Source organism: Pan paniscus, chromosome 18, assembly GCF_029289425.2.
Source record: "Pan paniscus chromosome 18, NHGRI_mPanPan1-v2.0_pri, whole genome shotgun sequence".
Lineage (NCBI taxonomy): Eukaryota > Metazoa > Chordata > Mammalia > Primates > Hominidae > Pan > Pan paniscus.
In genome coordinates this window covers 93,892,529-93,919,809 of record NC_073267.2, presented here as the reverse complement: position 1 = coordinate 93,919,809, position 27,281 = coordinate 93,892,529, and the positions used below count along the sequence as shown (strand labels likewise).

Genomic DNA, 27,281 nt, shown 5'->3' with positions numbered 1-27,281 from the left:
CGTCACACCTCCATGAGCCAGAAGGCCAGTGAGAGCCTAAGCTACCTGCTGGGCGGTGTCCACGGAGGGGGGAAAAGATACAATGTATAAAGATACAATGTAACTGATGATACAATGTAACTCTCACCACAAATTTGGATAAGGCAACTAGTCAGAACCACTTAGCAAGATAGCTTCTTTGGCAAAAAGGAATCAAGAGTTTGGTAGACATGGTTCAAGGGTAGCGATTTGGGTCAGGGCTCCCCAAACTTGAGCATGCATGTGTACGAATCACCTAGGGCGTGCATGAAAGTTGGATTCTAATCAGTGGGCCTGGGGTGAGGCCTGGGAGTCTGCATTTCTAACCAGCGCCCCAGCAATGCCAGGCCTGCCGGCCCAAGGACCACACTTGGGGTATCGAGGGTCTCCAAAGTCTGCATCTGATTACCTATTTTACTAACAGTAAAACTGATACTTATCTCCAAGATTAAATACTTCACGTACATCAATGCAGAATGTCTCCTTTGTCTCCAGTCTAATGGTTTCTAAATCTTCCTTTCTCGTTCCATCAAGTTCTGTAACGAATACACCCTCAGTGGCCACAGCCTGGGGAGTCGGTTCTAAAGAGCAACAAGAAGTCTTGGAGTTAGTTTAACACACAGCGGGCAGATGGACGAGCCTACGGTGAAGATGGGCTCCCAAGGGCCAGGCTCGGTGGCTCATGCCTATAATCCCAACACTTTGGGGGGCCAAGGTGGGCGGATCACAAGGTCAGAAGTTTGAGTCCAGCCTGGCCAACACAGTGAAACCCCCATGTCTATTAAAAATGCAAAAATTAGCCAGGTGTGGTGGCGGGCACCTGTAGTCTCAGCTACTTGGGAGGCTGAGGCAGGAGAATAGCTTGAACCTGGGAGAGGGAGGCTGCAATGAGCCGAGATTGTGCCACTGCACTCCAGCCTGGGTGATAGAGCGAGACTTCATCTCAAAAAAAAAAAAAAGACAAAAGCCCTCCTCAGGGCCCAAAGGCCAGCCTCCATGACAAACACGGCAGCTCACCACAGGCTTCTGTCTGCTGGAAAAAGAACAGAACGGCTACCCTTTTCTGTAATCTGGAGGCGAATCCCATGAGATGAAGAGCACCGGCCAGGAGTCAAAGCAGCAGCCGCAGGAATCTTGGAAATGGCAGCCGACTGCAGGGTGACAAGGGATGCCAGCAGGGGCGACTCGCTCAGAGACGGAGGGGCAGGCTTCACAGCCCACCGCCAGCCTGTCCCTCAGCCAGGCACACGCCCCTCCTGCTGCACCAGGGTCAGGGCTTGTGCAGTTTCATAACTGTGAGATCGCCTGAGGAATGCGGAATTGCGAGGAGCCCCTTCCTCATCCAGGCCCTACTTTTCCTTTTTATTTACTTATTTTTATTTTGTTGATACAGGGTCTCACTCTGTCACCCCGGCTGGAGTGCAGTGGTGCAATCTCAGCTCACTGCAGCCTCGACCTCCCATCCCCTTCCCCTCCCACTTCAGCCTCCCAAGTAGCTGGGACTACAAGTGGTCACCACTATGCCTAGCTAATTTATTGTTTTTTTGTAGAGGCTTGGGGGTTGCGGGGAAGGGGGCTTCTCACTATGTCGGCCAGGCTGGTCTCGAACTCCTAGCCTCAAGCAATCTGCCTGCCTCGGCCTCCCACAGTGCTGGGATTACATGTGTGAGCCACCTCGCAAGGCCTGCCCCTACTTTTCCCCCGGGCTGTATCCTTGGGTCCTGTGCTCTGATCCCTCCATTGCTCTCGGGGCTTCGTTTATGTCAGAGATGAATGGCCTACCTTTCACCAGTAAAAAGTTACCGTTCAGCCATGTCAAATACATACTGGATTTTGATGACTTAATTTTTGAAAAAAGTAAAATAGCTCATTGATAATTTTTATATTGATTCCATGTTAACGTGATTATATTTTTTATATATTGCGTTAAACATGTCATTAATAGTTTTACTTTTTAATTTTTAATTAATTTATTAATTTATTTATTTTTTGAGGGAGGGTCTCACTCTGTCACCCAGGCTGGAGTGCAGTGGCGCAATCTTGGCTCACTGCAGCCTCAACCTCTGGGGCTCAAGCAATCCTCTTGCCTCAGCCTCCTGAGTAGCTGGGACTACAGGGGCATACCACCATTCCCAGCTAATTTTTGTAGTTTTGGTAGGGATGAGGTCTCACTATATTTCTGAGGCTGGTCTGAAACTCCTGGCCTCAATCAATCCTTCTGCCTTGGCCTCCCAAAGTTCCTTTTACTTTTTTAAATAGAGCTATTAGAGAATCTAGTAGTGGCTCCTGTTCCATTTCTGTTGGGCAGCCCTGTTCTAGAAAACAAGATAACTAGTGTCCATTATCTTCTAGAAACAGCAATACAGAAGAAGTGAAACTCAGGCCCCAGGTCCCACAGAGACGTGAGTCGAAGGCTGGGGCTCCCTGAGAGGTGTGTGTGTCTGTGTGTGTTTCTCCGCTCACATTACCTTCCCTGGAAGCTCCCAGGGGCGGTGGTGGTGGGGCCTCAGCTGGGAGGGTCCCCTCTGGCTCTTGATCTCCATCCTCTCCTTTAACCTTCACAGGCGGTGACAGTAGCAGGGTCTCAGCTGGGAGGGTCCCCTCTGGCTGTCGACCTCCATCCTCTCCTTGAGCCTCCACAGGCGGCAACAGTGGAGGGGCCTCAGCTGGGAGGGTCCCCTCTGGCTCTTGATCTCCGTCCTCTCCTTTAACCTCCACAGGTGGCGGGGGTGGTGGGGCCTCAGCTGGGAGGGTCCCCTCTGGCTCTCCATCTCCGTCCTCTCCTTTAACCTCCACAGGTGACGACAGTAGCAGGGTCTCAGCTGGGAGGGTCCCCTCTGGCTCTCGACCTCCATCCTCTCCTTTAGCCTCCACAGGCGGCTCCTCTCCACTTGGCTTTTCCGGGCAGAGCTCGTCCTTGGCCTCAAAGCTTTCCTTAACAAATAGCTCCATCTTCTGCCTTGTTTCTCTGTCCCCGGGAGGCTCCTCCTTGCCTTCCGCACTGGCGGGCACGTTCTCACCATCATCTGAAGATGTCATTTCCCCTAATGGCGGAAAATGCAAAGGTGAATGTGGGAGTGTCCTGGGAGGACAAGGGTGTTTGTGGGTACATCAAGGGCTCACAGCAAACTTCTGAGACCAGGGAAAAGGTCAGGAACACAGTTAAAAAAGTGTTCTCAAGGGGCTGGGCGCGGTGGCTCGTGCCTGTAATCCCAGCACTTTGGGAGGCCGAGGAGGGTGGATCACTTGAGGCCAGGAGTTCAAAACCAGGCTGGCCAACATGACGAAACCCCATCTCCACTAAAAATACAAAAAATTAGCAGGATGTGGTGGCACGCGCCTGTAGCCCCAGCTACTCAAGAGGCTGAGGCAGGAGAATCGCTTGAACCTGGGAGGTGGAGGCTGCAGTGAGCCGAGATCGCGCCACTGCACTCCAGCCTGGGAGACAGAGCGAGACTCTGTCTCCAAAAAAAATAATAAATAAATAAGGAACATAGTTTAAAAAGTGTCCTCGAGGGGCTGGGCATGGTAGCTCATGCTTGTAATCCCAGCATTTTGGGAGGCCCAGGCAGGTGGATCATTTGACATCAGGAGTTCAAAACCAGCCTGACAAACATGGTGAAACCTCATCTCTACTGAAAAAAAAAAAAAATACAAAAAAATAATAATAGCTGGGCGGGGTGGCACATGCCTATAATCCCAGCTACTAGAGAGACTGAGGCAGGAGAAGCACTTGAACCCAGGAGACAGAGGTTGCAGTGAGTCACCGCATTGTAGTCTGGGTGATGAAGCGAGACTCTCTAAAAAAAAAAAAAAAAAAAAAAAAAAAAAAAGTATCCTTGAGGGATGTTCATTAGTGTTGTTTATAATGGATAATAATGGGAGCCAATTGCCCACGGAAGGCACTGCCAAGCACAGCCCTTTAATGGAACAGGTCACAGCCATCAAGAAAATAGAACGCAGGCAGTTCTTAGGAGATGCACGCTGAAGCACTGGGGGTTTAAGGGCTGTGACGTTTGCCTTTATCTTCAAATGGTTCAGGGGAAAAGCAGTGTGCGTGTGTGTGTGTGTGTGTGTGTGTGTATGTGGCAAATGTGTAGCAAATTATGAAAAACCACAGAATCTATTAATAAATGCAGACATACAGCTATCCGTTTTACTATTCTTTCAGCTTTTCTGAAAATTTTTAACATTTCAAAACAAAAAGTTAGGAAAAGACAAAATATATGTAGTAAGAAAATGTCTACTGTATGGAAAATAGTTATAGTATGCTAATTCAAAAGACTAGACAGGAAGCAACATATTTCTGCCATTTTTATATAAAATGGCATATATAAAAATGTATGTGTGGCCAGGTGCAGTGGCTCACGTCTGTAATCCCAGCACTTTGGGAGGCCGAGGCGGGAGGACTGCTTGAGGCAAGGAGTTTGAGACCAGCTTGGCCAACATAGCAAGGCCCTGTCTCTAAAAAATAAAAATAAAAATATTAGTCAAAGGTGTTCACACCTTAATCTCAGAATATGAATATGTTACCTTACACGGACAAAGAAACTGTGCAGATGTGATTAGGATCTAGAACCCTGAGATCAGGAAATTGTCCTGGGTTATCCAGGCAGGTTCAAAAGAATCACAATAGCCCTCAGAATAGGGAGGCAGGAGTGTCAGAGTCAGAACGAGGCTGGAAGATGCCGCACTGCTGGCATGGAAGTTGGAAGAAGGGGCCACGAGCCAGGGAACGCAGGCGGCCTCTAGGAGGTGAGAAAGGCAAGGAAGCGGGTTCTCCCCTGGGGCCCCCAGAAGGAGCACAACCCTGAGACACCTCAATTTTAGCTCAGTGAAACCCATTTTGGGCTTCTGACCCACAGAGCTGCAATAGGGTAAAACAGATTTGTGGGTTTTTTTTTTTTTTTTTTTGAGATGGAGTTTCGCTCTTGTCACCCAGGCTGGAGTGCGATGGTGCAATCTCGGCTCGCCGCAACCTCTGCCTCCCGGGTTCAAGCAATTCTCCTGCCTCAGCCTCCCAAGTAGCTGGGATTATAGGCATGTGCTACCACGCCCAGCTAATTTTTTCTATTTTTAGTAGAGACGGGGTTTCTCCATGTTGTTCAGGCTGGTCTCCAACTCCTTACCTCAGGTGATCCACCCGCCTCAGCCTCCCAAAGTGCTGGGATTACAGGCATGAGCCACCACACCCGGCCAGATTTGTATTCTTTTAAGACACTAATTTTGTGGTAATTTGTTGTGGCAGCTGTGAAATTACAAGATACATAGATCTCTGAAACAGAGCTCCTAAAACCCCTGTACATAGGGGTGCTAGGAGGCTCTTTTGTTCTAATATTTGGTCTTCAACCCCAGTTTCCTGACACAGAGCTCCTAAGACCTGCATCCAGAGTGACAGGCACATCTTTTGTTCGAATGGGGCGTCTCTTGGGGGTGGGGTGGCTTCTGGAGCACAGAGACCAAGCCATGATGAGAGGCTTGGAGCTTTCAGCTGGGGCTTCAGAGAGGGCAGAGGGGCTGGAAATGGAGTTAATGATCCATCATGCCCACGTGCTGGAGCTTCTGGAAAACCCCCTAAACTGTGGGGTTCAGAGAGCTTCCAAGTTGCTGAACACTGGAGGTACCTGGAGCGGGGTGTGGCCAGAGAGGGTATGAAGCTCCGCCCCTTCCCTCAGACCCTTCCCTAAGCTCCACTTCATCTTGCTGTTCATCTGCATCCCTTATTTTATCCTTTATTAATATAATAACCCAGAAAATATAAGTGTTCTCTGGAGTTCTGTGAGCCATCATAGCAAATTATCAAACCCAAAGAGAGGGTCGTGGGAACCCTAATTTTATAGCCATTCTGTTAGAAGTATAGGCGACACCCTGAGACTCGTGGTTGGCATTGGAAGTGGAGAGTAATCTTGCGGGACCGTTGCCCATCACTTGTGGGGTTAGTGTCAGGATTGAAATGAATTGTAGGACAGCCGGCTGGTGTCAGAGAATTGGTGGGTGTGGGGACACCCTGCACATTTCATGACCACAAGTGTGCTGAGTGTTGAGTGTGGTAGAAGATAACAACCTATTTGAGTTTTCCTACTTTCAGCAGCCGCAGAAAACTAATACATCATTTATTTTGAAAAACTGTTCCATCAGTAAAAGTGGTTTGAAACAGCTCATGACTGTTTGAGGTTCTCACTGGTGCTGGCAGGTGGGTGAGGCCAACTGCAGATGGATCTGCAGGTTGTGAGGAAATGGTTTTAAAAAAATCCCTGGCCAGGTGCAGCAGCTCATGCCTATAATCCCAGCACTTTGGGAAGCCAAGGTGGGTGGAGCACTTGAGACCAGGAGTTTGAGACCAGTGTGGGCAACATAGTAAGACCCCATCTCTACAGAAATTTTTTTTTTAATTAGCTAAGCATGGTGGTGCACACCTGTAGTCCCAGCCACTTAGGAAGCTGAGGTGAGAGGATTACTTGAGGCAGAGGTTGCAGTGAGCCAAGATTGTGCCACTGCACTCTAGCCTGGGCAACAGAGTGAGATCCTGTCCCAACCAAAAAAAAAAGAAGAAAGAAAAAAAGAAAATCCAAGGCTGGGCACAGTGGCTCACACCTGTAATCCCAGCACTTTGGGAAGCCAAGGCAGGCAGATCACTTGAAGCCAGGAGTTCGAGACGAGCCTGGACAACATGGCGAAATCCCATCTCTACTAAAAATACAAAAACTAGCCAGGCATGGTGGTGCGTGCCTGTAATCCCAGCTCTGGGGAGGCTGAGGCACGAGAATTGCTTGAACCCGGGAGACAGAAGTTGCAGTGAGCCAAGATCACACTGCTGCACTCCAACCTTGCAACCTCAGTGACAGGGCGAGACTCTCTCTAAAAAAAAAAAAAAAAAATTCCCAAGATTAAAGACTGGGTTTGACAGCTTAGACTCGCCTAATCTCAAAGGAACTCTGGGGCTGTTGTCTTTGGCCGAGCGCATACCTCTCTCTTGACTCTCTCTCTGTCTTTTCCTCTCCTCTGCCCGCTGCTTGATCATGGCCAAGGCTTCAATGCTGTCCGTGATCTTCTTCCGCTCCCTGCTCTCCCACTGCTGTCTCTCCTCCTTTTCAGCTGCGTACCCTCCCCTAGCCCAGGCCTCCGCACAAGCTCTGTTTAAAAAAACAAAGAAACATAAATAGGGGAGGTGAACTCCAAACATACACTGTCTGATCAACTTGCTCATTTTCTTCAAAATCAAAGCAAAGTGAGCATCAGACATGTGACTGCAAGGATAAAAGTTCCACATGTAAATTTTATTATTTAAGGTGGAACAGTCTGCAAAGCCTTCTTAGACATGGCACCAAAAGCACAGTGACAAGAGAAAAAATAGAGAAATCGGACTCCATCAAAATTAAAAATTTTTGTCATGCAAAGTATACCATAAATAAAGTATTATTTAAAAAAACCAGCAGGGCACAGTGGCTCACGCCTGTAATCCTAGCACTTTGGAGGCCAAAGTGGGAGGACCACTTGAGCCCAGGAGTTCGAGATCAGCCTGGGCAACATAGCAAAACCCTGTCTCTACTGAAAAAAAGTAAAAAGACAACTCAAAGAATGTGAGAAGATACTTGCAAATCATATATTTGATAAGGGTCTTGTACCTGGAAAATATAAATAAGCCTCACAACTCATTAATAAAAAGATGACACAATTTCAAAATGAGCAAAGTTTTAAAAAATGAAAAGGCAGGCTACAGAGTGGGAGAAAATATTTGCAAAAAAAGATAACAGGGAAAGGGCTTGGATCCAAAACATACAAAGAACTTTTAAAATTCAAAGATAAGGAAACAACCCAATAAAAAACTGGGCAAATGATCAGGATACCTCACCAAAAAAGATACACAGATGGCAAATAAGCCTGTGAAAAGATGCTCCACATCACGTGTCCTCAGGGAAATGCAAATTAGAACAATAAGATAACATGATATGGCTACAAGATGGCTAAAATCCAAAACACGGCAACGCTGTGCTAATGAGGATGTGGAGTGCGGGCAACGCTCACTTGTTCTAGGTGGGAATGCGAAATGGTACAGCCACTTTGGAAAATGGTGTGGCGGATTCTTACAGGACTAAAAATACTCTCACCATATGATCCAGCAATTGTGCTCCTAAGTATTTACTCAAATGAGTTGAAGACTTATGTCCACACGCAAACCTGCACATGGATGTTTACAGCAGTTTTATTCTAATTGGCAAAAAGTAGAAGTGACCAAGATGTCTTTTAGTAGGTGAATGGATAAACAAACTCTGCCACACCCAGACGGAGGAATATCACTCAGCAATGAAAAGAAACAAGCTGTCAAGCCACACAAAGTCATGGAAGAAGCCTAACTTCCTTGCTAAGTGAAAGAAGCCAGTCCATAAAGGCTATATGCTGTAGGATTCCAGCTATATGACTTTCTAGATAAGGCAAAACCACGGAGACAGCAAAAAGATCAGTGTTGCCAGGAGTTGGGGCTAAGGAGGTAGGAGGGATGAATAAGCAGAGCACAGAGGGTTTTAGGGCAGTAAAACTATTCTGTGAGAAACTGTGATGGGGGATACATGACATGATACCTTTGTCCGAACCCATACAATGTAAAACACCAAGTGTGAGCCCTAAAGAAATGATGGACTTCAGTCAATAATAAGGTACCAGCATTGGTTGATCGTTTGTCACAAACTTACCACACGAATGTAAGACGTTACAAATAGGAGAAACAGTGAGGGTGGGTGGTATATGGAAACTCTCTCTACTTTCTGCTCAGTTTTTCAGTAAATCTAAAACAGCTCTGAAAATAAAGTCTAGGCCAGGTGCAGTGGCTCATGCCTGTAATCTCAGCACTCTGGGAGGCCAAGGTGGGCAGATGGCTTGAGCCCAGGAGTTCCAGACCAGCCTGGGCAACATGGCGAGACCCCGTCTCTACAAAAAGCACAAAAACTAGCCAGGCATGGTGGTGCACACCTGCAGTCCCAGCTACTCAGGAGGCTGAGAGGTGGGAGGGTTGCTTGAGCCCAGGAGGTCAAGGCTGCAGTGAATCATGATTGCGCCTACACTCCAGCCTGGGTGACAGAGTAAAACGCTGTCTCAAAAAAAAAAAAAAAAAAAAAAAAAGAAGTCTATTAATTTTTAAAAAATCAGCAAAGAAACTGAACAGGCATTTCTCCAAAGAAGATATAAAAACTGCCAATAAGTACATGAAATATGCTCAACATCATTATCTACCATGGAAAAGCAGATGGAAACCACAATGAGACACCACTGCATACCATCCAGGGGACTAGAAATAAAAAGACAGGGCTGGGTGCGGTGGCTCACGCCTGTAATCCCAGCACTTTAGGAGGCTGAGGTGGGTGGATCATGAGGTCAAGAGATTGAGACCATCCTGGCCAACATGGTGAAACCCTGTCTCTACTAAAAATAGAAAAGTTAGCTGGGCGTGGTGGCAGATGCCTGTTATCCCAGTTACTAGGGAGGCTGAGGCAGGAGAATTGCTTGAACCGGGGAGGCAGAGGTTGCAGTGAGCTCAGATCTCACCACTGCACTCCTGCCTGGGCAACAGGGCAAGACTCCATCTTAAAAAAAAAAAAAAAAAGAGAGAGAGAGAGAAAAAGACAGGCAACCTGAAGTGTTGGTGAGGATACGGGAAAATTGGAACCCTCCTACACTGCTGATGGGGATGTAAAATGGTGCAGCTGCTTTGGAAAACCATGTGGTGTCTCCTCAAAAATTAAATGTAAAGTCCCTGTATGACCCAGAAATTTCACTCCTAGATACATACCCAGGAGAAGACAACAGCTGTCCACACAAAAACTTCATCATTCACAACAGGAAAAAGTGAAAACAACCCTAATTTCTGAAAGTTGATGGACAAATACAATGTAGTGTATCAAAATGCAGTATCATTTGGCAATAAAAAGGAATGAAGTACTGGATGGAACACGCTGCATCGCAGATGAACCTCGACAACAGGATGCTGAGTGGAAGAAACACAGGGCCACATGGTGAGTGACTCCATTTACATGAAGTGTCCAGAACGAGCAAATCAACAGAGAGGGAAAGCAGAGGAGTGGCTGCCAGGGCCTTCAGGGAGCGAGAAATAGGGGGTTGGCTGCTAATGGGGATGGTGTTTCTTTTTTTTCGTTTTTTTGAGACAGTCTCCCACTGTCACCCAGGCTGGAGTGCAGTGGCGTGATCTTGGCTCACTGCAACCTCTGCCCCCCGGGTTCAAGCGATTCTCTTGCCTCAGCCTCCCAAGTAGCTGGGACTACAGGCGCCCGCCACCACACCCAGCTAATTTTTGTATTTTTAGTAGAGATGAGGTTTCACTGTGTTGGCCAGGATGGTCTCAATCTCTTCACCTGGTGATCCGCCCGCCCCCGCCTCCCAAAGTGCTGGGATTATAGGTGTGAGCCACCATGCCCATCCAGTATTTCCTTTTTAGGGTGATGAGAATGTTCTAAAATTGATTGTGGTGATGGTTGCACAACTCTGTGAATATACTCAAAGCCATTGCATTGTACACTTTGTTTTTTATTTTTATTTATTTTTTTTTTTGAGAGCGAGTCTCCTGACCTCAAGTGATCCACCCACCTCAGCCTCCCAAAGTGCTGGGATTACAGCCGTGAGCCACCACATCCAGCCACATTGTATACTTTAAATACGTAAACTGTATGGTATGTGAATTATGCCTCATCAAAGTTGTTATTTGAAAAACAAAGTCTGGTGGTTTAAAAACAGGAGGCTTACCTTCAGAGAGAAGAAGCAGATCCCTGCTGTAAAATCAAAGGTACAGGTGTTTGGAAATAGTCAGACAGGGTGTTGCAAAGTATACTATAGCAGAGAAAGACCACGAGTCACTGAGACAGAATATGCCAAGGAGAATAAACCATGTTCCAGTCCATTTACCACACAGTGAGAAAACCTCAGACCCTTTGATCTCAGAGCAGACAGCCAGCAAAGGCCTATCTGTTGCCTGCTACATGCCAGTCACCGTTCTAGAGGCTGGGGACCCAGCAGTGAATGTAAGAGCTGATCTCTGTTAGAGGAGCCCTTTTAGTCGGGGAAGACAGACCCTAAACAAAGAAATGAGTATATGTCAGAGGCTCATGTGTCCTAAAAGGAAATCAAATCAGCCGAAGATACATCGAGTGGAGAAGGTACTATTTAGATAGGTCATGGAGAGTGCTCTAATAAAACGACAGGTGAGCAGATACCTGCTGCATCCTAGATGACAGCAAGTGCCCAGTGTCAAACAATTAGTCAGTGGCTGGATTAAGATTCAATGCCAGGGGTGTGGTGGCTCATGCCTGTGAGGCTTTCGGAGCCTCAGAGCTTTGGGAGGCCAACGCAGGAGGATCACTTGAGGCCAGAAATTTGAGACTGGCCTTGACAACATAGTGAGACCCCCATCTCTACAAAAAACTTAAAAATTAGCTGGGTTTGGTGGTGCACGCCTGTAACCTCAGTTACTTGGGAGGCTTGTGTGAACCCAGAGTTTGAAGCTGCAGTGATTGCGCCACTGCACTCCTGCCTGGGTGACAGAGTGCAACCCTGTCTCTAAAAAGAGACTCAAGCCAGGTTAATCTGACTCCTGAGCTGGAGTCTTGGGCTATGCTGTAAAGGGCGGTGGCTCCTTTTGCTAACATCCATGTTACTTTCCTCAGCATGGCCCCTGGGGCGGGAGCAGGATCTTCAGTGGCAGCTGTTCCCACTGGTTCACTCCTAGGAGCCCAGCACCTGCTCGGAGTCCTGCAGGTTGCTCACAGGCGCTCACAGGGACCCTGTGGCAACAGTATTCTCATCCCCACGCTGCAGATGAGGAACGTGCTCCCAGGGAGGTGAGGGAGCTCCCCCAAGGTTGTAACGTAGCTCGTGGCTGCAGAGCTGGCTTGGGAGTCAGACCCCTGCACACTGGCTGCTCTCCCCATCCTTACCACCCCCCAGACCTGGGGCCCAGGGAGCTGGGTCAATTTCTGTTGAACCTCCCAGGAGCAGGCCTTCTGGTTTTCTTTCTTTTTTTTTTTTTTGAGACGGAGTCTCGCTCTGTCGCCCAGGCTGGAGTGCACTGGCGCGATCTCGGCTCACTGCAAGCTCTGCCTCCTGGGTTTATGCCATTCTCCTCCTCAGCCTCCCGAGTAGCTGGGACTACAGGCGCCCACCACCACGCCCGGCTAATTTTTGTGTACTTTTAGTAGCGACGCGGTTTCACCGTGTTAGCCAGGGTGGTCTCGATCTCCTGACCTCGTGATCCGCCCGCCTTGGCCTCCCAAAGTGCTGGGATTACAGACATGAGCCACGACGCCCAGCCCTGGTTTTCTTACCTGGCTAAAGTGGAAGCTCTATTTGAAATATTTGTTAGTTTGATTTAAATTTGTGAGTTTAAAAACACATTACAAGCTACATTTATTTTAAATGTTGTATAATGCAAAATTCGGATTATACTTCTCGTCAAGTAGCCTATATGACTGATATTTTATTCTAATTAGAATTACTAAATTGATCTAAATTTAAAAGTAAGTTAAAAACACAGATAAAAGCAGTGACGATAAACATGGCAGTCCAGGGTACGATGTTCCTGATATTAAAGAAGCTCTTACAAATCGGTAAGAAAAGCACTTCAAAAAGAAACTTGGAAAAAGTCACTGACAGAATATTCATAAAGGAGGAAATATAAGTGTCTAATAACAATGAAGAAAATGCCCAACTTCATCAATTATCCAAAAATGGCAATTTAAAACAATGGGGTACGATCTTCACCCATCAACAAACTTGGCAAAGATTTCCTTTCATGGTTATGTTATGTGAGGTTGTAAATTGGTACAAACTCTCTAGAAAACAACTAGAAAATATTTGTAAGAGTTTTTACAAAGTCTGAAACCACTTTCTTCAATGCAGTGATACTACTCCAAAAATTCCATTCCAAGGAACTCATCAGCAAAGAGGTAAACGACTGATACAAAGATACTTATCAAAGGAATATAAAAATCTATGAATAAGTGCTCAAATTCCCATTATAGTCAATGATATAGCCATCAAGCCTATTTCCAAAGAACATTTTTGATATGTGAAATTTCTCAAGAATCAGAAATTTAAAAAGTTTAACATTAAGCATGGTCAACTACGAAATATTAAAATGTGATCAGAAGGTTTTTCTCTTCTTACCTGTCCTTTGGAAACACCGGTCTATCATCCAGGTATGTTAAGTGCTTTAGTCGTACAGTGACTGTCCTTCTGTAATTAGGAATGTGTCTGATAACCGGGTTTCCCATCAAATTCAGTACACGCTGCAAGAAGACAAGCAGAACCAAAATGATTACTGAAAGATGCGATTGAATTATTTTATATGTGCTGTGCACTAAGAATAAATGAACAAAATCTATTTTTTGAGCAAAATAGAAGTGCCAATATCCCGTCCTGGTGACTTGATGGGAGAAATCGGAAGGTTTCCATTGCTGTCACGCTATCAGAGCTGTCTAGATCATTCAGCAGCCCTTTCTTCCACATGAACTTCAGATCTTAGATCTCATTGCCCCTCCAGAACAATATTGGAAAACATTTCCTGAGGCTTTTTCTGAGTGCAGTTGATTATATCAGTTTTGCTACCCAACCTCTTTTACTGAAATGAATCTCTGCCTAATTGATTGTTTTCTTTTCTTCCCAGCCAGGATCCATTTTACCAAAACACACACAGCCGCTAGACAGAGAAGCAGCAGTGACTAAGGGAAAGGATGGGGAGTGCCCGCTTACCTCTGCTGAGTGCCGCAAGATGGACGGCCCTTCTCCCTCGGCTTACAGCTCTCCCTGCTGTCACTTAGGACCAGGGAGGAGGAAGGGGCTCAGCAATCTGACCTGCCATCCTCCCCCATCTTTAAATACTGTCGCTTCCTCTACTGCCTTAAGAAACTCAAAGAAGTTTAATGCTTAGGGGGGCTGGGCATGGTGGCTCACTCCTGTAATCTCAGCACTTTGGGAGGCTGAGGTGGGTGGATCACTTGAGGTCAGGAGTTTGAGACCAGCCTGGCCAACATGGTGAAACCCCATCTCTACTAAAAATACAAAAATTAGCTGGGCATCGTGGTGAGCACCTGTAATCCCAGCTATTCATGGGGCCTGAGGCAGAAAAATCACTTGAACCCAGGAGGCGAAGGCTGTAGTGAGCTGAGATTATGCCACCGCACTCCAGCCTGGGTGACAAAGCGAGACTCCACCTCAGAAAATAAAAAAAGAAGTTGAATGCTTAAGGCAACATGAGGGTGAACCATTTCAAAATGTGGTTACCCTGCACAGGGTGGGGTGGTGGGAGCAATAAACCCAGGCAGCAATAAAGGGGTAAACGGTGTGGGGAGGATTTAAAAGCAGTCACAAAACAACTATTAACATAAAGCAACCTGCTTTCGTTCTGGGCTGAATTGTGTCCTAATCAAAATTCACATGGTAAAGTCCAAACCCTCAGCACCTCAGAATGTGACTGTATTTGGAGATAAGACTTTTAAAACCATGATGAAGTTGAAATGAGCCCATTAGGGTGGGCCATAATCCAATCTGACTGGTGTCCTTAGAAGAAAAAAGTAGGACACAGAGAACACACGGCACAGAGGGAGGGACCATGTGAGGACCCAGGGAGAAGACGGCCATCTACCAGCCAAGGAGATGCCTCAGGAGAACCCAGCCCTGCCCACACCTTGCTCTTGACTTTCAGTCTCCAGAATCATGAGAAAATAAGTTTCTTCTTTTTTTTTTTTTTTTTTTGGAGACAGAGCCAGACTCTGCCTGTCTCCCAGGCTGGAGTGTAGTGGCGCGATCTCGGGTCGCTGCAAGCTCTGCCTCCCAGGTTCGAGCCATTCTCCTGCCTCAGCCACCAGAGTAGCTGGGACTACAGGTGCATGCCACCACGCCCGGCTAACTTTTTGTATTTTTAGTAGAGACAGTTTCACCGTGTTAGCCAGGAAGGTCTCGATCTCCTGACCTCGTGATCCGCCCACCTTGGCCTCCCAAAGTGCTGGGATTACAGACATGAGCCACTGTGCCTGGCCACGAGAAAATAAATTTGTATTGGTTAAGCCACCCGGTACTTATGGCAACCCCAGCCAAAACAAAAACGAACAAACGGGGGGATTATAATATAACAGAGCTTTCTATTCTCACCGTGCGCTGCAGTTTTAAACTAGTCTTTTGATAGTACACACTACAGATTGTTCCTGAACTATGATTTGCTTTCAGTTGACTCACTTTTCTGCTTGTTTATCAATAGCCTAAGCGGTATACAATAAACTCAAGGGTTTTGTGTGCTAGTTTTAGTATTTTTTTCCTAGTACACACGACAACACATAGACACTAAGAAGCAAGGAGGCTGTCAAAGGCTACTAGTGAGGACTCAAAAGGACATAGGAAGCAACCTGACGGGTTCTCAAGCCCAAAGGACGGGAATTTTTTTTTTTTTTTTTTTTTGAGACAGTGTCTCATTCTGTCTGGAGTGCAGTGGTGAGATCTCGGCTCACTGCAATGCCTCCTGGGTTCAAGCAATTCTCATGCCTCAGCCTCCCAAGTAGCTGAGATCACAGATGTGCACCACCATGCCCAGCTAATTTTTGTACTGTTAGTAGAGATGGGGTTTTGCCATGTTGACCAGGCTGGTCTCAAACTCCTGGCCTCAAGTGATCTGCCCACCTGGGCCTCCCAAACTGCTGGGATTACAGGTGTGGGCCAACATACCTCACCTGGATGGGAAAATTTGAACATGAAAAATTAAAGTGATAGCGAGAGTTAAATCATGTCAAATACTGTATATATAAATGTATGCGTTCATAATGATACTGAAAAAAAGAAAGGTTTCACTGTCACCATGAGAGGTTGCCAGGTTTCAATTCATTTTACTGAAAATTGATAAATAACCAGCCTGAGCAATATGGCAAAACCCATCTCTACAAAAAATATAAAAATTAGCTGGATGTGGTGGTGCACACCTGTGCTCCCAGCTACTTGGGAGGCTAAGGTGGGAGGATTGCTTGAGCCCAGGAGGTTGAGGCTGCAGTGAGCCATGATTATACCACTGCACTCCAGCCTGGATGACAGAGCAAGACCCTGTCTCAAAAAAAAAAAAAAAAAAAAAGAAAGAAAGAAAAGGAAAGGAAAGAAAAGAAAAGAAAAATGATAAATAAAAGGGTCAAACATTGATCCTGGCCTTTTCTGCATGAACTGCATGAACCACTAGTTGGCGAATGAAAGCTCTTTGTAAAGTGTAGAAGCATTCTAGCTAACAGATGCTGAGAGAGTGAGAGAACTGGAAAGTTGTCGCTGTGTGACTCATCATTAAATAATTACTCTAGGCAATGTTCATCAGTGACTGCTAAAATAACTGGGAGAAGGACTGACGGGGAACTTCATAATGGCTGGACCAGGCTGACAATATCTGAACCCACTAGTGAATCTTAAAACAACAAAAGGAGAAGCAAGCAGGCATCACACGCTCCCTGATGTGAGGAGCTGGCAGTGGAAGGACCTGACACACCTCAAGGTGAAATATGGAACCTGGATACCATCCAGCCTCTGGCTCCGATATCATTTTACAGGAAATACCAGGGCCAGCAGAACATGTTAAGTGGCACCACAAGGATGCAATCAGCTAAATCCAGAATGTGGGTAACACCAGACAGAGGACCTGGTTTCCTTGAAAAATTAATTGAGTGGTGGCTGGGCACAATGGCTCTTGCCTGTAATCCCAGCACTTTGGGAGGTTGAGGCGGGTGGATCACTCAAGGTCAGGAGTTCAAGACCAGCCTGGACAACATGATGAAACCCTGAATCTACTAAGAATACAAAAATTAGCTGGGTGTGATGGCAGGCACCTGAAATCCCAGCTACTCGGGATGCTGAGGCAGGAGAATTCCTTGAACCCAGAGGCAGAGGTTGCAGTGGGCGGAGTTCATGCCACAGCACTCTAGCCTGAACAAGAAGAGCGAAACTCCGTATCAAAAAAAAAAGTCCTTATCTGTTAGAGGTACACACTGAACTATTTGTGGGTAAAATAATACGATATCTGGCATTTCAGATACTCCAGCTAAAAATACAAAGAGGAAAAAAGTGTGAAAAAGGGAAGGAAGGCAGGAAGGAGAGAAAAGACAAAAGGACTTGATATTTGATGAAAATAATAGAAGCGGTTTCCTGTGGTGCTTTTTCGTTGTTTTTGTTTTTGTTTTTTACCAAATCGGGCATGCTTTCCAGAATGCTCAGGATCTCCGGGTCACTCAGCTTGTTGTGCGAAAGGTCAAGGACACAAAGCCTCAAACACTCTTGTAGATGCTGAATGTCCTCCACGGTCTCCAGGTGATTGTGGGCCATCTGCAATGTGTTCAGGACTGGGAGGCAGGCTGGAAGGTAAGGTCAGCAGAAGTCAAAAACAAAGGCATAAAAATGCTTCTTGGGCCAGGCACAGTGGTTCATACCTGTAATCCCAGCACTTTGGGAGGCTAAAGCGGGAGAATCTTTCGAGCCCAGGAGGTTTGAGACCAGCCTGGGCAACACAGTGAGACCCCATATCCACAAAAAGTAGAAAAACTTGCCAGGTCTGGTGGCACATGCCTGTGGTCTCAGCTACCTGGGAGGCTGACGTGGGAGGATCGCTTGAGACCAGGAGGTCAAGGCTGCAGTGAGCTGTAACTGCACCACTGCATTTCAGCCTGGGTGACAGAGCAAGACCCCATCTCAAAAAGAAGCAAAGCAAAACAAAACCAAAAACACTTCTTGGCTGGGCGTGGTGGCTCACGCCTGTAATCCCAGCACTTTGGGAGGCCAAGGCGGGTGGATCACGAGGTCAGGAGATCGAGACCATCCTGGCTAACACGGTGAAACCCCGTCTCTACTAAAAATACAAAAAATTAGCCAGGTGTGGTGGTGGGTGCCTGTAGTCCCAGCTATTTTGGAGGCTAAGGCAGGAGAATGGCATGAACCCGGGAGGCAGAGCTTGCAGTGAGCCGAGATCGCGCCACTGCACTCCAGCCTGGGCGACAGAGCAAGACTCTCTCTCAAAAAAAAAAAACAAAAAACAACAACAACAAAAACCACTTCTTGCCCATAGTATAAAAGCTTAGAACATCCCTCAGGGGAAGGTGATGGACATATGGCAAACAGACACACTGCTTGCTGGGTACCCTTACAGAGGTTTTCAATGGTCTTGATGTAATTGTTGCTGAGGTTAAGAGCATCCAGTTTCTGCAGAGGTTCCAGGTTCTCAATTTTATGGAGCAAGTTCATTTGCAAGAAGAGGCAACGCAACTCAGTTTGCGCCTCCAGGTTTTCGATTTTCTGTATTCCATTGCTCTGCAGCCAGAGACAGCGCAGACCTGTGTACTCTTCCAGGTTCTCAATGCGATCAAAACCTAACAAAAAGGAAGCACGTGGGAATTAAGCTCCTACTCACAGGGCAGAGGAGTCACGGTCACCCTTGTTTTTGCCTACTATTAGGGACTGAATGTCTGTGTCCCTTCAAAATTCATACATTGAAATCCTAACCCCTAATGTGATGGTATTAGGAGGTAGGACTTTTGGGAGGTGATAAGGTTATGAGAGAACCCTCAGGAATGGGATTAGTGGTCTCATAAATGAGGCCCCAGAGAGCTTCTTTGCCATCTTCACCCCATGAGGATACAGCAAGAAAGTGCCATCTGAGAATAAAACAGCAGGCTCTCACCAGTCACCAAATCTGCCAGTAGCTTGACCTTGGACTTCCTAGCCTCCAGAACTGTGAGAAATGTATTTTTGTTGTGTACAAGTCACCCAGGCTATGGTATCTTGTTACAGCAGCTCAAAACGGACTAAGACACCTGCCTACCTGGCATCCACACCTCCTTCCTCCAGTAACAACTTTTCTTGGAGGAACCATCCTTTTCCTAATATCACCCGACGGCTCTCTGGCAGCCTATCAGAGTCACGGTGACTCATTTGGGGGTGGCCACACTTAGCCAAGCAAGACCAACTTTGATGAATCCTAGGGGGTCTTGCTGAAAAGACTGGTAGTCTTTCTGCTGGAATCACCCACCTGGGAGGGTGGAGCCTACTGCTGCCTTCATGGTGGGGAGTGGGTGGAGGTGGGGGTGCAGTAGGGGTAACCCTGCCTTGAAAATGTTCCCACCAGGCCTGACCCTAGTGCAAACTGTGGGCCTTGTTTTGTTCTCTTTTTCAGTTTTATGAGCCAAATTTAGGGTTAGGAAAACAAATCTTTTAGTTTCCTTTAGTAACTCATCATCAATGTGTAATTCATGCCTTGACCTACTATTACCAACACTTTTTAAAGTTCTTTATTTTGTTGCCTGAAAAAGTTTTTATTAAAAAATTTTAATTTCAATGGTGAGCAAAATCAAAAGAAATGCACCCATGTTCCTGCCAACAGATAATCCGTTTTCATTTTTCTCTCTCGCCTTCCAAGCTTGCTATAAGCACAAGTAATATTTAACATAGTTATAGAATATACTTAAACACAGGCATTGTATAGATAGGCTTTTTAAAATCCTATCTTTTTTCCACGAAAATTTTGGTTATTTTATTTCTTCAAGTTTGATTTTAAGTTGATGGGTTCCTGTGCCGGATGTGCTGGTTTGTGGCATAGGTAAATGTGTGCCATGTGGTTTGCTGCATAGGTCATCCCATCACCTAGGTATTAAGCCTAGCATCCATTAGCTATTCCTCCGGATGCTCTCCCTCCTTGCAAACCCTCTCCACAAAAATTTTTATAGTGGAAGTATTTGCCATATTGCTCCAAGGTCTTCATGCTGAAGTCAGTATCTATAAAAGATAGGATTTTTTTTTTCTTTAAGATAGCCACAACACCACTGTGACGTCTAAACAACAGTTCCTCAACGTCATCATCAAACAGCCAGTAACTGGTCACATTTCTTTGTTGTCTTTGTTTCCAAACTGTTTACTGTCTGAATCAACATACAAATAAGGTCCAAACCTTGTAATTAGTGGATGTCTTTTAAGTCACTTTTTTTTTTCAGATGGAGTCTGGCTCTGTTGCCCAGGCTGGAGTGTAATTGCACAATCTCGGCTCACTGTAACCTACACCTCCTGGGTTCAAGCAATTCTCCTGTCTCAGTCTCCTGAGTAGCCGAGATTACAGGCACCCGCCATCACCACATCTGGCTAATTTTTGTATTTTTAGTAGAGATGCGGTTTTACCATGTTGGCCAGGTTGGTCTCGAACTCCTTACCTCAGATGATCCACCTGCCTTGGCCTCCCAAAGTGCTGGGATTACAGGTGTGAGCCACCACGCCCAGCCAAATTTTTTTTTTTTTTGAGACAGAATCTTGCTCTGTCGCCTAGGCTGGAGCGCAGTAGCACAATCTTGGCTCACTGCAAACAGCCTCCTGGGTTCAAGCGATTCTCCTGCCTCAGCCTCACAAATAACTAGGATTACAGGCATGCACCATCACACCTGGCCAATTTTTTTGTGTGTTCTTTTTAGTAGAGATGGGGTTTCACCATGTTGGCCAGACTGGTCTCAAACTCCTGATCTGCCTGCCTTGGCCTCCCACATTGCTGCGATCACAGGCGTGAGCCACCACGCCTGGCCTTAAGTCACTTTTAACCTAAGAGTGTGTGTATGTCTCTCTCTCTTTCTTACATTGCAATTTTTTGTTGAAGAAACTGGATTATTTGTCCCCTTGGGTTTCTGACATTCTGGTTTTTCTCCCTGGTCTTTGCTCTAGCTCTTACCCCATCTCCTCCCCCTTTGCTGTTCAAGCCATCTCCAACTTGCTGCTCTCCCCTGGATCCCACCACCACTGCAACCACCTGGCTAAAGTCTCCCTAAGATCCTAACTGCTACACACTACGGTCAGTCCTCTTAGCCCTTGACCATTCCAAGGCATCTGGCCCACAGGCCCTGCGCCCCTTTCCCAGCTTCCTCCTCAGGCTCTCTGGATCACCCTCCTAGTCGATGCCTTCATGTTAGCGATGCAGTAAGACAGGAGTGGATCCAGACACCAACAGCATACAATGGAGTGATGAAGTGTCACCTCCACTTTTGTCTTGGCCTTGCTTCCTTTCTTGGGTAACTTGCTCTGAGGGAAGCCGGCTGCCGTGGGGAGGCTCATGTGGTGAGAAATTAAGGCCTCTGGCTGACAGCTATGAGGGTCTGAGGCCTAGAGCCTGGAAGTGGATTCTCCAGCCCCCGTCAAGCCATTGAATGAGTGAGGCCGTGCTGACAGTCTGGCCACTGCCTCATGAGAGACCCTGAGCCAGAACCGCCCAGCTAATGTCTCCCGAGTTCCCGGCCCTCAGAAACTGGGTGAGATCATGAGTTGAAGTTGCTAAGTTTCAGGGAAGTTAATTATGTAGCAATAGATAACTAATATGGGCACCTCTCTCTCCCAGCTCTTCTACCTCTCTGACTGTCTCTACTGAGTCAAACTTACTGGTTCCTTTTTTCTTCCCGCCTCTTAAGTATCAGTCCCCCGGCAGTCTGTCCTCCTACATCATCTTACTCACTGCTACGCTTAGATGCTGGGTGGGGAATTTTGGAGTGGGCAAAAGTGGAGGTGAGGAGACCCACAGGAGTCGTTCCAACCCCTTAAGGCATTTGTGCTCCTGGATCCTTTTGGGCGTCTCCCTGGCATGGCACCGTCCTCATAATAGCTGCTCCCATCCCCCAGGACACCAAAGGCACCTTTGCCGGTTCCCTCTGTGCATTTTCAGCACTGAGCAGTGCTGGGCACACAGTAGACTCTCAGCAAACAGCTACTGAAGAAACAAATGAACAATGAGAGGACTGATGAGGAAGCTGGTCACCCCATCAGCACAGACTGGAAGCCCTCAGGCTGGGAAAAGCCCTGTCTGTGTACCTGAGCTTCCATTGATATGTGATACTGGCCTCCAACCCTGGCTCCTGCTCGTGCCTCTCCATTCTAAGAGGCACCCAAAGATCCTCATCATTTGTTTCCAACATCAAGCTGCAATCCTTCCCAACATATACCTCCCAACCCCAAAGTACTTACAAACTAACTTTCTGGTATGAAAAATTAAAGTCCTGGCTGGGTGCAGTGGCTCACACTTGTAAGCCCAGCACTTTGGGAGGCTGAGGCAGCTGGATCGACTGGGTTCAGGAGTTTGAGACCAGAATGGCCAACATGGCGAAACCCCGCCTTTACTAAAAATACAAAAATTAGCAAGGCGTGGTGGTGGGCACCTGTAACCCAGCTACTCAGGAGGCTGAGGTAGGAGAATTGCTTGTACCTGGAGACAGAGGTTGCAGTGAGCAGAGATTGCACCACTGCACTTCAGCTTGGGCAACAGAGCAAGACACCATCTCAAAAAAAAGAAAGAAAAGAAAAAAAAATTCCTTAGGAAACAACAATGAAGATAATGTGTTTCCTTGGTATTCCTATAGCCAGTGGCTCCTTTGTAAACTGGTCAGGCAAGACTTTTTCTTGAAATAAATGTTATTCCTTTTCCATAAATCTCCACTAAACTTTGAAATTTCCTGCTTAGATACATTCTGAGAACTAAAGGTGATCCCTGCAAGTAATTTTTTGTACGGCTAGACAGAATCTTTCCACCTGACGTGAAGCACTTCCTCTCTTAGGTCCTTACCTTTAAAGTGTAAATACAGCGTATCATTCAATGCTGGGGTAATATAAAGCTTGTGCTGCTTGCAGAGTTTTTGCAGGGAACTTTTAGTCATTCTGTTAAAATGGAAAAATATGAATAAGCTTATTGCAAATTGTCAGCTGTAAAATATATTCTCACAGTTCTTTACCACATCCATTCCTGCCCAAGATTCTATAACATCCTATATCCCTAATATCGATTTTAAGTTCGTCTTTTTCTCTTTCTCCTTTTCTTTTTCTTCTTCTTTTTTGTACAGATTTTAGGGCCTCATCGAATATTATTTTCAGCATTTTTTTTTTTTGAGACAGAGTCTCACTCTATTGCCCAGGCTGGAGTACAATGGCACAATCTCAGCTCACTGCAACCTCCGCCTCCCAGGTTCAAGCGATTCTCCTGCCTCAGCCTCCCAAGTAGCTGGGATTACAGGCATGCGCCACCACACCTGGCTAATTTTTGTATTTTTAGTAGAGAGGGGGTTTCACCATGTTGGTCAGGCTGGTCTTGAACTCCTGACCTCAGGTGATCCACCCACCTTGGCCTCCCAAAGTACTGGGATTACAGGCAAGGGCCACCATGCTTGGCTTATTTTCAGCATTCTTAAAAATTGCAATGTATGTTCTTTTTTTTTTTTTTTTTGAGATGGAGTCTCACTCTGCCGCCCGGGCTGGAGTGCAGTGTTATGATCTCGGCTCACTGCAACCTTCGCCTCCCGGGTTCAAGTCATCCTCCTGCCTCAGCCTCCCGAGTAGCTGGGATTACAGGTGCCTGCCACTACGCCCAGCTAATTTTTTGTATTTTTAGTAGAGATGGGGTTTCACCCTATTGTCCAGGCTGGTCTCGAACTCCTGACCTTGTGATTCGCCCACCTCAGCCTCCCAAAGTGCTGGGATTACAGGCATGAGCCACTGTGCCCGGCCTAAAAATTGCATTGTATGTTCTAATAAAAATACTTTAAATGGTGTCATCAGGAACTACTGCTGTTCCTCTCTGCAGGTCTGGCATTAAAGTTTAATAGAATGTGCACTCAGCTGTGCGGCAGAGGCAGTGCCATCCTCACTCCATTCTCAGACACCGGGCAGGCAATTCAATCTCTACCAGCCTCTATTTCCTTATCCATACAAGGGGGTGATTATGCCATCTACCTTACTCCATAAATGTGCACTAATTAGGAGTATGCCCACATACCTGGGGCTCCGATCTTCCCTGTCTTCTCTTGGGTGTGCGAAGTGACCAGCTGACCCATTATCACCACTCTGTTTCTGCTGGCTGTGGTAGGATGTGTCAGAAGAACCCACACATATTTCCTTAGGATCATTAATTTCTGTAAAATAAAAGAGATCAGCTCTGTAGAGATCAAGATACATACCAAAAAATACCCCCAACTTCAGCTTGGTTAATGACCATCCACTTTTAGTATAGAACACCAGTATTCTTTAGTGGCTGGGTATGGTGGCTCAGGCCTGTAATCCCAGCTCTTTGGGAGGCTGAGGCAGGTAGATTGCTCGAGCCCAGGTGTTTGAGACCAGCCTGAGCAACATGGCAAAACCCCATCTCTACAAAAATTAGCCACATGTAGTGGTGTGTGCCTGTAGTCCCAGCTACTTGTGGGGCTGAGGCAGGTTGATCACTCGAGCTTGGGAAGTCAAGGCTGCAGTGAGCTGTGTTCACACCACTGTACTCCAGCCTGGCAACAAAGTGAGACCCCGTCTCACCAAAAAAAAAAAAAAAAAAAAAAAAAAAAGAGAGAGAACAGTAATCTTTAAATGTGTAACAATTTTTAAAGCATTGGCAAAGACTATGTAAATTTCACTTCTAGGTAGATCCTCTATAAAAACTCTTGTACAGGTGCACAAGAAAACATGGACAAAGAGATTTGTTTCTGCGTTTTTTTTTATAAAAGCCAAAAACTGTTAACAACGTAAATGTCCATCCATAGGGGCTGGTGACATAAAACAATGACTTGCTTTTCTACCTTTGAGAAGAATGCACTAGAACTACATCTATCCATAGGGATAATTCTCAGAAACGTATATGGAGTGAAAAAAGCAAGTTTCACAATAAGCACAGGATACCATATATAAATTAAAAATATGCAAAGCAATACTATACACTGTTTCAGGGCATACATGTATAGAGAAGTGCTTGCAAGAATCCATATGAAATCCTGGACAAGGGAGGAAAGGAAAGGGATTAGAAACGGGGTGGGGTACAGGGGACAAAAGGAACACCAACTCTATGTGAAATGTTTTATTTCTTTTTTTTTTGGAGCCGTCTTGGTCTATCCCCCAGGTTGGAGTGCAGTGGCGGGATCTCAGCTCACTGCAACCTCCGCCTCCCGGGTTCAAGCAATTCTCATGCCTCAGCCTCCCAAGTAGCTAGGATTACCAGTGCCTGTCACCATGCCTAGCTAATTTTTTTGTATTTTTAGTAGAGATGGGGTTTCCCCATGTTGGCCAGGCTGGCCTCAAACTCCTGACCTCAGGTGACCCACCCGCCTTGGCCTTCCAAAGTGCTGGGATTACAGGCGTGAGCCACCATGCCCAGCCTTATTTATTTTTATTTATTTTTTGGGGGGGGGCTTATTTCTTTAATTAAAAAAGACTTCAAGTAAATATGATAAAATGTTACTCATTTTCAATTCTTGCTGGCAAAACATGGGTATTTGTTTTAATGTTCTTTGTTCTTTTGTCTTTTAAAAAATTTCTCAAGCCAGGTGTAGTGGAGCATGCCTGTAGTCCCAGCTACTCAGGAGGCTGAGGCAGGAAGATCTAGCCTGGGTAACATAGCGAGATTCCATCTCTTAAAAAAAAAAATCATCAAAAGGAAAATCACATGAAAAGAAACAAAAATAGTGAGAATATCTTTGATAACAATAACATGAGCACATTCAAATGAATAATTTTTTTAAAGGTCATTCAAAATTGGCCAATTCAACCGCACTTAACTTTAAGAGCTGTTGTCTGCTGCTTTCTGTGTTTGTGTGGTCTATTGAACAAGACTAAAGGCTGTGTGTGTGGGGACTGGTTCTTAAACTCATCAATTTCGCATAGAATGTCCAGCCACAGGAAGCAACAGATAAATGTTTGTGGAAAAAATAAAGAATAAGCGCTCAATATATAAATATTAATATGTGATTAATAACAAGAGCTACCATTTAATAATGGCCCACTGTATGCTGGGACATTTAATTATAATTCTCTCCTTATACTCCTGTATAATTATCCCAGCTTACAGATGAGGAGACTAAGGCTCCGAGAGGTTAAGCTCTGGGCCAACAGCCATAAAGCTGGCCAGCTGCTGAGCCTCAACCTGAACCCAGTGTCAATGGCTCCAAGACCAGGGTCTTTCCACCGAGCAATGCCAGTTCCCTATGGCTCCTCATACAAGCTTCATCTGGACAGTTGATGCTTAAGATATATTTGTTGCCTGGAACACAAATCAGCTGGTTTATTTGTTGCTTGGGTTCAGAAACTGGAACACAAATCAAGTGGTTTTTTAATGTAATCACTAAAAGGTTTCCTTTAGGGCACCAAGTCTAGCGGGAGCAGAAGCGGAAGCCAGGCTTCCTTCCTTTTTTTTTTTGAGACGGAGTCTTGCTCCATTGCCCAGGCTGGGGTGCAGTGGTGTGATCTTGGCTCACTGCAGCCTCAGCCTCCCCCTTGGCTCACTGCAACCTCTGCCTCCGAGGTTCAGGGAATTCTCCTGCCTTAGCCTCCCAAGTAACTGGAATTACAGAAGCATGTCACCACGCCCTGCTAATTTTTGTGTTTTTAGCAAAGACAGGGTTTCGATATGTTGGCCAGACTGGTCTCGAACTCCTGACCTCAGGTGACCCACCTGCCTCTGCCTCCCAAAGTGCTGGGATTACAGGCGTGAGCCACTGTGCCTGGCCATGAAGGTTATCTTTCAAGTCCATTGTGGCAAACTTTGGTGAGGGGATCACACACTGACCCCAGAACCAACTCTTCATTCGGACTCTCTACCCTAGGTCAGGCACTGGACTAGACTCCAAATTCAATCAGGATGTCTTGCCCTGACACAACATGCAGTCTGGAGGGAGAGAAAGCCTTTGATCTTACATAGTGATAGCAATAAAGGGACACATTTAAAGCATCAAAGTTGGGAGCAGGGAGAATGGCGTTGGTGGGTTAGGGCTGGGGCTCTGGAGACCCAGACTGTCTGGGCCTGAGTCTGGTGGGTTTTGTTTGCTTGTTTGTTTGTTTGAGACAGAGTCTCCCACTGTCGTCCGGGCTGGAATGCAATGGCGAGATCTTGGCTCACTGCAACCTCCGCCTCCCGGGTTCAAGCGATTCTCCTGCCTCAGCCTCCCAAGTAGCTGAGACTACAGGCGCCCGCCACCACGCCCACCTCATTTTTTGTATTTTTAGTAGAGACAGGGTTTCACTATGTTGGCCAGGCTGGGCTCGAACTCCTGACTGACCTGATGATCCGCCCGCCTCGGCCTCCCAAAGTGCTGGAATTACAGGCGTTGAGCCACCGCACGCGGCCGAGTCTGTTCTGTCACTGACTAGCTGAGGGTTATCTGTTTGGTGCAAGTTTTGTAACCTCTTAAGTATGTTTCCTCCTCAGTACGAAATGGCGAGAGAAGCCCCTACTGCAGAGCGTTGGTGGCTACCATTATTATTATTGTTAT

At 46.3% G+C, this 27,281-nt stretch overlaps 1 protein-coding gene across 25 annotated transcripts in view; it reads right to left on the bottom strand.

The window, feature by feature from the left end:
- Positions 1 to 27,281, bottom strand: part of DNAAF1 (dynein axonemal assembly factor 1) — a 34,568-nt gene that overhangs the window by 6,753 nt on the left and 534 nt on the right. For all 25 annotated transcript variants that reach the window (XM_034940830.3, XM_034940831.3, XM_055100503.2 and 22 more), the window contains exons 2-9: positions 23,813 to 23,948; positions 22,610 to 22,701; positions 18,177 to 18,398; positions 17,224 to 17,390; positions 13,186 to 13,307; positions 6,985 to 7,151; positions 2,487 to 3,062; positions 484 to 599 (exon numbers count right to left, since the gene is read on the bottom strand). In XM_034940830.3, coding sequence (XP_034796721.2) covers positions 484 to 599; positions 2,487 to 3,062; positions 6,985 to 7,151; positions 13,186 to 13,307; positions 17,224 to 17,390; positions 18,177 to 18,398; positions 22,610 to 22,701; positions 23,813 to 23,948 — 1,598 coding nt within the window. The remainder of the gene's footprint in view (positions 1 to 483; positions 600 to 2,486; positions 3,063 to 6,984; positions 7,152 to 13,185; positions 13,308 to 17,223; positions 17,391 to 18,176; positions 18,399 to 22,609; positions 22,702 to 23,812; positions 23,949 to 27,281) is intronic.